Below are 12,629 nucleotides of genomic sequence, written 5' to 3' on the forward strand. Positions count from 1 at the left end.
AGTTGTGGGAGGGATGATGGGTGTGTTAGGTGGGGGATTGGATATCTACAGACTCAGGGGTAGCATTCTCAATATTGTATGTAAGATTTCTGGGTTGATTGATTTCACTGGCCCAAGAAAAAGAAAAGGCAATACACGGACTGATTGATGTGAAAAATATTACTGCCTTTCTTTCCAGGCACTGAGTGTCTGCAAACCATAGGACTTTGTAGTTTGGCCTGTCTTCCCATTAGGCTATTGCTGTGAAGTCTAATCAGAGTTTAGGATGAGAAGATGAACTGATAATCGGATAATTCTATTTCTCTGCAAGCATTACTAATTTAAAAATCATGCCATTTAAATCAATGAGATTTTGATCTCTTTTTATTCACTTTTTATTTTCGAAATGGCCACTTTCATTTCAGTACAAATACAAAGATGGTTACCGCAGGCAGCTTGGCCACCACATTGGAGCACGGGACATCAAGGATGACCCCAAGATGATGTGGTCCATGCACGTGGCCAAGATCCAGAGTGACAGGGAGTACAAGAAGGACTTTGAGAAGTGGAAGACCAAGTTCAGCAGCCCAGTGGACATGCTGGGGGTGGTGCTGGCCAAGAAGTGCCAGACGTTGGTCAGTGACATAGACTACAAGAACTACCTGCACCAGTGGACCTGCCTGCCTGACCAGAATGACGTCATGCACGCCCGGCAGGCCTATGATCTGCAGAGCGACGTGAGTACCTAAGATCTGCAGTGTCCATGCTTATTCTGGTAAAACATAGACAATGGCCTAGGGTTAGATAGACCCCTCAGCCCTCAGAGGGATGATGTTTCTTTTCTTTGCTCCCCATTTTTTTTGAGAGACAGCATGACATCAAGAGACTATATCCAATTTTGCCTTCATATTTCAAAAGACGTGGCTATAAAATTTAACTATGCAACATTTTCCAGTCTTTTTTTGTTATTATTTTTGAAATCCAGTGTCATAAGGTCTTCAGTCATACTTGATTTTGTTTGCTTTCACCAGAACATTTATAAATCTGATCTCCAGTGGTTGAGAGGCATTGGTTGGGTCCCCATTGGGTCTGTGGATTTGGTCAAGTGCAAGAGAGCGGCAGAGATCCTGAGTGACAACATCTACCGCCAGTCTCCAGACAAGCTGAAGTTCACCAGCGTGACTGATTCTCTGGAACAGGTGCTGGCCAAGAACAATGCCATCAATATGAACAAGGTGAGTCCCCATGTAGGAGGAGATAAAAATGCCTATGATTAACATAGTCTTCTTTCTTTACCCAATTAAATTGCTATCTAAAATACCAGTGATTGGTTGAGTTCTTATTCAGTTACTTGAGAATTACAAAAATCTATGGCAGAATTTTTGCTTTGATGTCTCTTATAATAGGCCACCTATATTTGGGGTTCGCATTGTTTAAAACTTATGAAAGTATGTTATAGATTATTTGGCATCTTTCATGTTGGGTACATATCTAGGTAAGCATAGAAATAACAAGATGCAAATCTCTATAACTTTTATTCAAAATAAATCTAGAGATGGCACATCCAGGTTTATTTGTAGTTAAACAACAAATATCCAAGAAGAAAAACCATGGGGAGGATTTGTTAACATAGCCACATACAGATATGGATGTGTGTATGATTTTCATTTAATTTGAGGGTGACTGGTTACTTACACAGAGACACATTCTGCTTTTCTGTATATTATTTCTTTTTGTATATTACAATACATTTATATTTAGTTATGACAAACATCCTATAAAATCAAAGTGGCTAAGAAGAGTGTTAACAGAGAGCACATAACACAAATAGCAGGGGGACTGGCTTTCAGCTCTGTTATCATCTCTTAATTGCAAACTCCTGTTTACAACAAACATTTTTATTTTTCATAGCGCTTATACACAGAAGCCTGGGACAAAGACAAGACTCAGATCCATATGATGCCTGACACACCTGAAATTATGTTGGCAAGACAAAATAAAATGAATTACAGTGAGGTAAGGCCATTTATTTCCTCTCTGGCCACACTGATTTTTATTGATGCAGAAATGTCAGAGTTATAACTTTAATCCTCATTATGCCAACTAGCTGAGTTTTCTTTTTTTTATGCTCAATATCTTAGCTTGAATATACATATTAATATATATCTAAAAGGTAGATAGAAAGATAAATAAATAGATAAAATTGTCTCTACATCAGAAGGGAAAAAAATCCCTCAAAGTCAACTACTAATAACTGAGTTATATAATTTTAGTTAAAAATGATTGTGTTTCTCAAATTAAATCATTATTCAATGTCTCCTATGAGTTTTTCTTCAGCTACCTCATGTATAAAATGAGATAAAGATGCCTTTTTTGAATAATGTGTTTGATAAATAAATGAGATAAAATATATACCTTTGCCTAATGTGGAATCTGGTGCAAAATAGTTGCTTAACACACTTTAATTTCTTCCCTTTATACTCTAATAATTCACCATGAATACTAAGTTTATTTAATATGCCCAAAATAACTTGGGGTTTATTTATGAGAACTGAAATGATCGTTCCTAAATTCACTCATTTCAAAATTGCCTGAGGACAATAAAACTCATCCTTTTATGAACTGTCTCCAGTCTTCTTAAACTTGTCATCATAAATCTTGGCAGTGTAGAAATAGTGCTGTATAAATAGCTGCTTGTACAATTGCTCTTGCCCAAGTCAAGAATTTATCTGGTTGATTCAAGAAGAATATTAATTTCTTACACATTCATGTGTCTTCATTTAAAAATAAAGGAGGGAAGATTTTTCTTCAGTTTGAGATTACTGAAAAATTTAATTGATCTTTAAGACTTGTCCAAATTTATCATTTTACCTATATTAATTCCTTTTGCCTATAATAATGTAGCCCTAAAGAGCAGACAGGCTTATATCAAATAATCAGGACAAGCATGATGGAGTAGATATGATTTTGATATATTGATTTTCTCAGATAATCAATATATCAAGGATAAGTCAAGGATAAATCTGATCATGAATATTTGACTGGCCTTGGCTTCAGTCCTTATTGAATGAGCAGTTTTTTTCTTGGCCGTGGAACTTCTTCCAAGAAGCTTATGTTGCCTATGGCAGCAGTAGTTTCTTCCCGACTGTAGGGAAGCTCCTAAACCTCTCCTTGTAGGAGAGTCAAGGTGAGTTGAGGTGAGTTAAGGCAATTAGGTGAGTGAAGGCAATTTCTTTTTTTTCCCAGACTGCCGAGAGGAAAGTGGGCTTTTTTTTTTTTTTTTAAGATTTATTTATTTATTTATTTGAAAGGCAGAGTTACAGAGAAGCAGAGGCAGAGAGAAAGGTCTTCCATCCACTGGTTCACTCCCCAGATGTCCACAATGACTGTAGCTGCACCAATCCGAAGCCAGGAGCTTCTTCCGGGTCTCCCACGTGGGTGCAGAGGGTGCACCCTGGGCCATCTTCTGCTTTCCCAGGCCATAGCAGAGATCTGGATGGAAAGTGGAGCAGCTGGTACCTGAACCAGCACCCATATGGGATGCCAGCACTGCAGGCTGAGGCTTTACCTGCTACACCACAGCACTGACCCCCATGGGCTATTTTTTAATTCTAAAATTTTCAGCTGGATTTACTTTTGTAAACAGCATGATTGTTAATTACCTAAGAAGTATTTTCTGAAGACTGAACTTTGGAGTGGCCCACTTAAATTTATTCTCAGGCCATCATCAGTGATACCTTCATTCCATAAATGTAAAAACAAAGCACAACAAATATATCTGATTTTTATCTCTTAGCTTCTCATGTATTCAAGTCCTTTTGGATAAGTGACTTACCCAACAAGCTTTAAGATGTAGCCTTGATGATAACTAAATGTGTTCTCTTCTTTGAAGCACTGAATCTTTTTCAAATGTTGGGGAAAAAAGGAAGCTTTTTACTTGAAATAGAGTTTTTTCCATTGATATTACAATGATATATCTGAGCATTTCTCTTCAAAGGAAAAATACAACAGATGAAGTATTTGACTCTCCAGTTACAAAAGAAACATTTCTAGATATTTTTAAGAAAAAAATGTACCCTTTCAGTTTTATCTCAAAATACTACATTTATTCACATTTTAAATTTTGTTTGTTTGATAAACAGAAGGATAGAGGGAGAGGGAGAGGGAGAGAGAGAGAGAGAGAAAGAAAGAAAGAACGAGTGCTCCCATATACTGGTTCACGCTCCAAATGCCTGCAATGGCTGGTGCTGGGCTAGGGCTTAAGCCAGGAGTTGGGAATTTAATCCAGTCTCACCCATGGGTAGCAGGGACCCAGCTGCTTGAGCCATCATCATGGGCTCCTAGGGTTGCACATTGGCAGGAAGCTGGAGTCGGGGGCAAGAGCTGGGAAGTGAACCCAGCACTCCAATATGGGATGTAGGCATCTTAACCACTAGTCTAAATGCCTGCTCCTAGTCTTATTTTTTTAACTTTTCCTATAAATGTCATCTTGAAAAAGACATAGACTTCCACATCTCAGTATTGCTCACCATAAACACACAATAGCATCTCTCTAGGTCTTCTAAGTCATTTAAATAGTAATGTCTGTGAATCATATTTATACTTCAGATACTATTCTAGTGTTCTTAATCTCATTAGAGAATGGGACATAAGAATGAGAAAATTAGTTTTAATTATTTCTGTCACACTTTTAAAGAAATTTCCTTACATTGAAGTTTTAGCTTTAACAAGTACTCTGAACAGTAATGCCCTCCAAATTCGTAGATCCTCGTTGCTTTCCCCTTAAGACCACAAGTGATTTCTAAACCCTTTTCCAGGCCTGTCTACCACTGGTTTTGTGTCTACTTTAACAAACCCTATGAGTCTCTTAATAGAGGAAAGGGAGAACCTGAAACTAGAGATTAAATTATTCAGTTGTGGAGTGACTTAAGTGCTACATCTCTGTAGCAGGGTGTAGAGACAAGCCACCTTCAAACCTCAGCTTCACTCGAGGTAACTCAAAGGGTTTCCAGGGGGAATGCGGTTATAGGTAGATTTGAGGAATTCGGTTAACATAACTTCGACTTCCATGAATACTCTCTTCCAGCTTGTCTACTAAGAACACAACCATACTTCCTCTTTCATAGCTACTTTCCTTTTACTCGAAAACAAGAAAAGCCTGGTTTAAAGCTGGGGAAAGAAACCAGACAACTCAACGCCATTTGTGCTCTTGAATTAAATCCTGGGAAGAAAAACATTACTATAAAGGACATGATTGACGCAATTGGCAAGAATTGAATAACCACTGTTTATTAGATAATAAAAGATATGATTAAATAGTAATTTTATATCAATATTAAATTTCCTAAATTTGCTAAATATATTGCAGTTACACAAAACTGTCTTTATTCTTAGGAGACATGTGGTGAAGCATGTAAGGGTAAAGAAAATGATAACTCCAGTTTACTCTTAGTTGGTTGAAATATTGAAAATAAGGGGAAAACAGAAGACAAAAGGCAGATGTAGAAAATATATTAATAAATTGGATAGTTTGGGGTTCCTGGTATCATTCTTCTAACTTTTCTGTAGGTTTGAAATTTGTCAAAATAACAAAAAATAAATTTTAAAATATCAAAACATGGTAAAATATTTGACTAATTATGTAAAGATTTTATTTTTAAAAGAAGAAAAAAAGCACATTTGCCCCCATGGTTACTGTGCTGCAAACCTAAGATTATTAAAACAACAGAACTCTACCAGACAATTGACTTCATGAATGTCTACTAAAATCTTTTTCAATTGAGGCATCATGAACTCCCATAAGTCACAGAGATCTCACTGAGACACTTAGTAAATTTTTACTTTTTATGTTCAAAAATTTATAAAATATAAATTTAAATACTTATATGTGGTAAGAGGATATGGAATCAGTCAAAATTCTTGCAGGTGGTTCACGAATACAAAAAGCTACAGACTATTTGTATACAGTTTGTTCAATGCATGATTCTCAAAACTATACTCTTATGAAACACCTGTGTGTTATCTTGTGTGCATCTGTCCTGCTACAGAAACTCAACTATGGTAGTATCTGTGAATTCTCAGAAAAAAAATTAATAAATAGAATTTTGTCAGTTCTCCCTCTTTGGCTTGTAAGCCATTGGTTCCTACTTCTCCTCGTGTCTTGTAATTTCCAGGAGTTGACAAAATAAATGCCTAGAGGGCAAATCAATATTAACACAGAGAGATTCAAAACAGTGGATCATCCTAGTTCAGCCCTATTTTGATATAGACACATGCTTATAGTGATAGTATTGTTTTATTATATAATCACATTCTCTACTAGTAAAATTGTTCTGAATTCACATCTGTAATTAAATACATCAATATTTTATGGCTGTCTCATGAAAAGAGCATGTGTTGAATAATCTAGTACATTTTTAAACTATTTCAGAATGTTTATTTTTTGTTTAAGATTGATTTTTTTATTTGAAAGGCAGAGAGGCAGAGGTAGAGAGAGGAAGGGAGAAAGAGAGAGAGAGCGAGATCTCCCATACACTGGTTCACTCTCCAGATGGCTGCAATGGCCAGAGCTGCACTGATCTGAAGCCAGGAGCCAGGAGCTTCTTCCGGATCCCCAACATGGATGCAGGGGTCCAAGGACTTGGGCCATCTTCTACTGCTTTCACAGCCATAGCAGAGAGCTGGATTGGAAGTGGAACAGCTGGGACTCAAAGCAGCACCCATATGGGATTCTGGCACTGCAGGCAGCAGCTTTACCAGCTACACCACAGCGCCAGCCCCACAATCTAATACATTTGAAAACTATTGATTTAAGGTCGGCACCGCGGCTCACTAGGCTAATCCTCCGCCTTGTGGCACCAGCACACCGGGTTCTAGTCCCGGTCGGGGCACCCGATTCTGTCCCGGTTGCCCCTCTTCCAGGCCAGCTCTCTGCTGTGGCCAGGGAGTGCAGTGGAGGATGGCCCAGGTGCTTGGGCCCTGCACCCCATGGGAGACCAGGAAAAGCACCTGGCTCCTGGCTCCTGCCATCGGATCGGCGCGGTGCGCTGGTTGCAGCGCGCCGGCCGCGCCAGCCATTGGAGGGTGAACCAACGGCAAAGGAAGACCTTTCTCTCTGTCTCTCTCTCTCACTGTCCACTCCTGCCTGTCAAAAAAAATAAAAATAAAAAAAATTAAAAAAAAAGAAAACTATTGATTTAGTGTATAAAATCTGTAAGAATTTTCACAAAGAGAAGTTGTGATGTTAAAGTTTTCTGAATAAGAAATTTCCATTTAACCAAATAGCTTGGATAAACAGAAAGTAAAAAAATTTTTAAATGTATTTAAGGCCAAACACACTAGTGTAATTCTGTATCTAGAAGTTGTCTTCCTTTGACAAAATTAAAAAATGTTTAGAGAGAATGAGAGCTTGAAATCTAAACATTGCTGTTTCTTTCCTCAGAATTTCTATCGTCAGGCCATGGAAGAAGCCAAGAAAGAAGGCTATGACTTGAGAAGTGACGCCATCCCCATTGTGGCTGCCAAGGCCTCCCGGGATATTGCCAGTGATGTAAGAGCTGATCAAGTCCTAACATTTGGTACCAATCAGGCCAGTCACCTGCAAGGGGAATCGTGTTCTTGGAATACAGCTGAAAGTCCCTTTAGCCATCATCCACCTTAACTGCCTTCATTGCATAGACCAATAAATTGAGGCCTGAGGCAGTAGCTAACTTGCCCAGGATCACAAACATCCCGTTGGCAAAACCTAGACTGCACTGTGGTTCCTTGGATTCTTTTGGTCTTTCTATACTAGGAATGAGTGCTTGACTCTGATTAGATGAACTTACGTTTAGCTACTCATAAAACCTCACAAACTCTCCTTAGGATACACTCAAAGTACAGTTGCCAGAAGAAGCAAATTTAACTGAGTTCTCCCTCATTACTTGAAGGATGGATAGCGCAAAAGCTGAAGGTCTTCTCCCTGTAGTGGCCACACAATCAGTATCTCTTTACCCTACAAATGAAAACATCAAATTCCTGGCCATCTTTCAAATTAACCCACATTGTAAAACTGCCTATTTTTATAGGTCTTTATGTTTCGTAATTGTGAAAAAAATGCACCTACATTAAATTGTACCATCTTCACCATTTTTAACTATGTAGTTAAGCAATGTTGAGTATAACATAGGATACCTTACCATATATAAAGGAGTCATCTGTGGAGTTCTGTAGAGATGGGCCAAAGAGTATAGCACCCTCTTCTTGGGGAGTCACCTTGCCCCAGTGTGTAGCACCACACCAACAGATAACAGAAAACTGCCTGTTATCTCAAGAATTTATAACACAAACATCACTGCAGTAAGAACAGGGAACCATTCTCGTGCCTCTTATTTACTGGCTTCTCTCTTTCAGTACAAATACAAAGAAGCTTATCGTAAGCAGTTGGGCCACCACATTGGTGCCCGAGCTATACATGATGACCCCAAGATGATGTGGTCCCTCCATATTGCCAAAGTGCAGAGTGACCGTGAGTACAAGAAAGAATTTGAGAAGTACAAGACAAGGTACAGCAGCCCAGTGGACATGCTCGGTATTGTTTTGGCCAAAAAATGTCAGACCTTGGTCAGTGATGTGGACTACAAAAATCTTCTGCATGAGTGGACCTGCCTGCCTGATCAGAATGATGTCATTCAAGCCCGGAAAGCTTATGACCTCCAGAGTGACGTGAGTATCCCTGTCAATAGCAGGTTGCAACCTGTTCTTCCTAGGGCCAATGGCCTGCACCTTGTTTGTATATTTCAAGTAATGTACAACAGACTGTCTGAAAGGCATTTTCAATGGGGAGCACTATAATTTTTTTTTTTTACAATTTTTGCTCTCCCTCAAAGTTTATATGTAAAAGAAAATAAATATTATCAGTTCTATACAGGTAGATCTCTTCCTTGAAGACTTAGGCTTCTTTATCTTAATCAGATGCAACTTAGCCTCCAGAAATATATAGAAAATGTTTGACTAAAAACATAGAAATGTGTGTGCATGTCAATGGAATGTGGTGCAGAGGGAATGGGAAGAAAAACATATTATGCTACATTATATGAATAAATGCTTACATATTATATATACAGACAGGAAAATATTGAGACAGCCTTTTGTAAACCCCAAATCTGATTAAAATTTAGCATGTCCTATTGAGAGAAAAATAAAATGAATAATTAAGGAAATACCTATATATCTTCCCCAAACACATTTCCTTTATACATTTGGTATGTTGTGATTTTTGAGGATGGCCGCACAGGCGAGGGTTTTTGTTATTGCAACACTCACACAGCATTGGTCTGAGCACATTTCCCAAGGCTAGTGAAGCACTGCTCTCGTGTAAAAACCGTGTAATACCCTCAAGGGTTAAGACCACGTTTTTGCTTAAGTAAAAAAGCTTTCATCATTCTTGGTACCATACGCCATACAAAAAAAAAATGCCAGAAAATAATATGCTTATGGTTTAGTAATGCTATAAGTAAGTAACTTATTATTCTGGGAATTTTAACTGTTTACCAGTACTTTTATATTTCTCTAGTATGACACATTTGGCAACAATGAATCTGAAACACTAATTTAATAAATTGTTTCTTGTCTGTTGACCTATAGAATCTGTATAAGTCAGACCTGGAATGGTTGAGAGGCATTGGCTGGGTTCCCATTGGTTCTTTGGAAGTTGTCAAAGCCAAGAGGGCTACAGAGATACTGAGTGATAACCTCTACCGGACACGACCAGACACGTTGAAATTTACCAGTGTAACTGACTCTCTGGAGCAGGTGCTAGCCAAGAACAATGCAATAAACATGAATAAGGTGAGTCTTAAATCCTCACCATTGGATATCAGAAGTTACTATAGAAAAAATTTTGACACTTTGTTATATTTTAAAAATTGCTATAAGAATTATACTTTTTAAAATGACTTTTCTACTCTACTACTATAATTATTTAGTGACACATCAAAATATTAAGCTAATGTTAAAATAACAGGTGCTATAATAATTTCATAATTCTTTCCTAGACAGATTTTTCTGTAAAAATTTAGGAGGCAGGTACATTAGCAGGAAGCTAGATTGAAAACAGAGCAGCCTAAACTTGAACCAGCACTCAGATATGGAATGGCACCGTTGCACATAGTGGCTTAACCCACTGTGCCACAATGCCAGTCCCTCCTAGGCAGATTTTAAGTGTTGCAGCCCAGTGAGACTTTTCAGAACTGTTAAATTCTTTAACAAAGAATTTTCTTCAATTTATAAGAATTTTTAACAAGAAACAAAAGTAGGAATTAATGCACCTTTAGTAATTTTATTTCTACATTTAAAAATTTAATCATACATTTCATACAAAAGAAGTGACTGGCATATAATCAAAAGAAAAATTCTGTGACTACTAAAATAATTTTTCTCACTTTTTTTTAAACAGCGCTTATATACTGAAGCCTGGGAAAATGACAAGAAAACAATCCATGTCATGCCTGATACACCAGAAATAATGTTAGCCAAGCTCAACAAAATAAACTACAGTGATGTGAGTGAACTGCCCTTGGAGTAAACGGGCAACAATAAACTACTGTAACTGCCTCTTTAATGACTTGCTTTGATTAGTTTACCACACATGCTCCAACTAACATAGTCAAAGGAGGAGTTAGTTCTTTTTTGATTGAATTTTTGGCTATGTGGTAGGTCCACAAAATAGTGCAGCCTTTATTAATGGGACATCAGGTAATTTGTAGTGCTCAGGGAGAAATTCATCAACACGAATTATACTTTTAAAGCCTTTATGTAGAAGTTGGTGGGGGATCAAGTAATTTTACTCATCAGACGTTTAGTAGACAGTCACTGGGTTGGAACCCAATAAGTCACCATGCCCTGTGTTGTTCTGCTACTTCAAATGTTACTTTCAAGCATTTTTCTAGGCACCTTTATTTTGATCCTGAAACTCAGATCCACAATTTGACCATGGGCCATGATGATGGACAGTCCACTGCAAAATGAGAAAAACATACTGATAATGCACTGGGTTTTTCCACAAAACCAGATCTATTCTGTTTTTAAGCTTCTCCTTATTCTTTCTCTTGCTTTAGTACTAGGGTGCTCTTTCTTTTATATTATGATGGCAATAGTAAGTAGTTGTGTTTTTTTAACCTATGCTTACTTAGCAAATCTTGGCAACCAAATGTTGATTTTTCCCCCACTATTTTTTTTTAAATAAAATTTTTTGTAAAATAAAATCCCAATGTTTAGAACAGATCCCTTAAAATTCTTAAGCATCTATGAATCAAAACAATCTATCACCCCATCCTAGTACTTTGTTGGTTGTTTCGGCAGTTTAGATGAGGACAGATAAAATAGAATAATATATGACACCATTTTTAATGAAAAAAAAAAACAATGGATTGTGATTCTTGTTTCCACAGAAACTCTATAAACTGGCCTTGGAAGAGTCCAAGAAGGAAGGCTATGACTTGCGTGTGGATGCCATTCCCATCCAAGCAGCCAAGGCATCGAGGGACATAGCCAGTGATGTGAGTAGATGTTGTTAAAAGAGGTGTTTCTTAGTCAAAGATATTGACGAATAGCAGTTTTCATAGTTTTTCTTGCCAGAAATTTAGTCCCTACAAGTCTCAATTCTGTTTAGAGGTTTTCCCATATACAATGTTGCAAGTTGAAGAAAAAGCACAAAATACTGTGTCTGTTATCCCTGTCATCACACAGAACTTAACTGTTTTTAAAAATAAGTATTCTGTGGACACTAAAAATGGGTTCATATTTTTGAGCTTCAGAAATTGAGAGGCAGTTGATGCAGATATTTGTGAAATCAAAGAGGCTGATACCGCATGTAAAGTGGCCAAGATAAATGTGAGTCCTTTCCTCCTCCTACTTCTTTCTAAAAGAAGATTAGCTGTCAGATGCATTTCAGAGTTTTGTTTGATCCTTTTTCACCATCATCTCACCAAGATGCCCATAACTGGACACAGTAACAGATTGCAGAGTAAGCTAAGCTTCTTCTCAGTACCCACTTGCTTCCCTCCCTCTACTGCTTTTCTTACAGCAGAAACACCTGAGGGTGTCCGCATCCCTCATCTTGTACCACATCTCCTTGACACCAAATCCAGTTTTGGAAAGCCCAAAAGACCTTAGACTTAGGCTTCATCCCTTAAATAGCACAACTTTTTCCAGTGGTTAAGCCATAAAAACCCACACTATGATTATCTTATGGTAAAATGAACCCATGATCTGTCCTTGAATATTAAAAGTAGAATGAGCCTTAACCCCAAGGCATGGCTGTCTCATGGTAGAAGTTCAATGATTTTGACACATCAGTGAGTGAAATATTCTCTGATGATGCATGAACTTCAATGTGACATGTACCCTCAACTAAGATATCTGCTGTAGGTTCTGATAAAAAGGACAATAGTCTAGTCTTAATGTCCAGAATTTTTAGAAAAACCATATGTCTTTAAGTGGATGCTTCATTAGATTGTACAAGATGTTTTACTTTTTATTTATTAAGCAATCAAATGTAAACCAGGTGATGTAGTTTGGAGAAGGGGAAAAATATTGGTAATGAGAAGCTTTCCATTCCAGGCCCAGCACTGCCACCTCTTGTGACGTGACCTCAGACAAATCACTTAGCC

The 12,629-nt window shown here is 37.7% G+C and overlaps 1 protein-coding gene across 50 annotated transcripts in view; it reads left to right on the forward strand.

The window, feature by feature from the left end:
* Positions 1–12,629, forward strand: part of NEB (nebulin) — a 217,198-nt gene that overhangs the window by 99,794 nt on the left and 104,775 nt on the right. For all 50 annotated transcript variants that reach the window (XM_089328355.1, XM_089328318.1, XM_089328323.1 and 47 more), the window contains exons 69-76: positions 405–716; positions 1,011–1,214; positions 1,891–1,995; positions 7,421–7,528; positions 8,371–8,682; positions 9,604–9,807; positions 10,415–10,519; positions 11,409–11,516. In XM_089328355.1, the coding sequence (XP_089184481.1) occupies positions 405–716; positions 1,011–1,214; positions 1,891–1,995; positions 7,421–7,528; positions 8,371–8,682; positions 9,604–9,807; positions 10,415–10,519; positions 11,409–11,516 (1,458 nt within the window). The remainder of the gene's footprint in view (positions 1–404; positions 717–1,010; positions 1,215–1,890; positions 1,996–7,420; positions 7,529–8,370; positions 8,683–9,603; positions 9,808–10,414; positions 10,520–11,408; positions 11,517–12,629) is intronic.

Source organism: Oryctolagus cuniculus, chromosome 3 (assembly GCF_051225735.1).
Source record: "Oryctolagus cuniculus isolate XC-2025 breed Fujian yellow rabbit chromosome 3, ASM5122573v1, whole genome shotgun sequence".
Lineage (NCBI taxonomy): Eukaryota > Metazoa > Chordata > Mammalia > Lagomorpha > Leporidae > Oryctolagus > Oryctolagus cuniculus.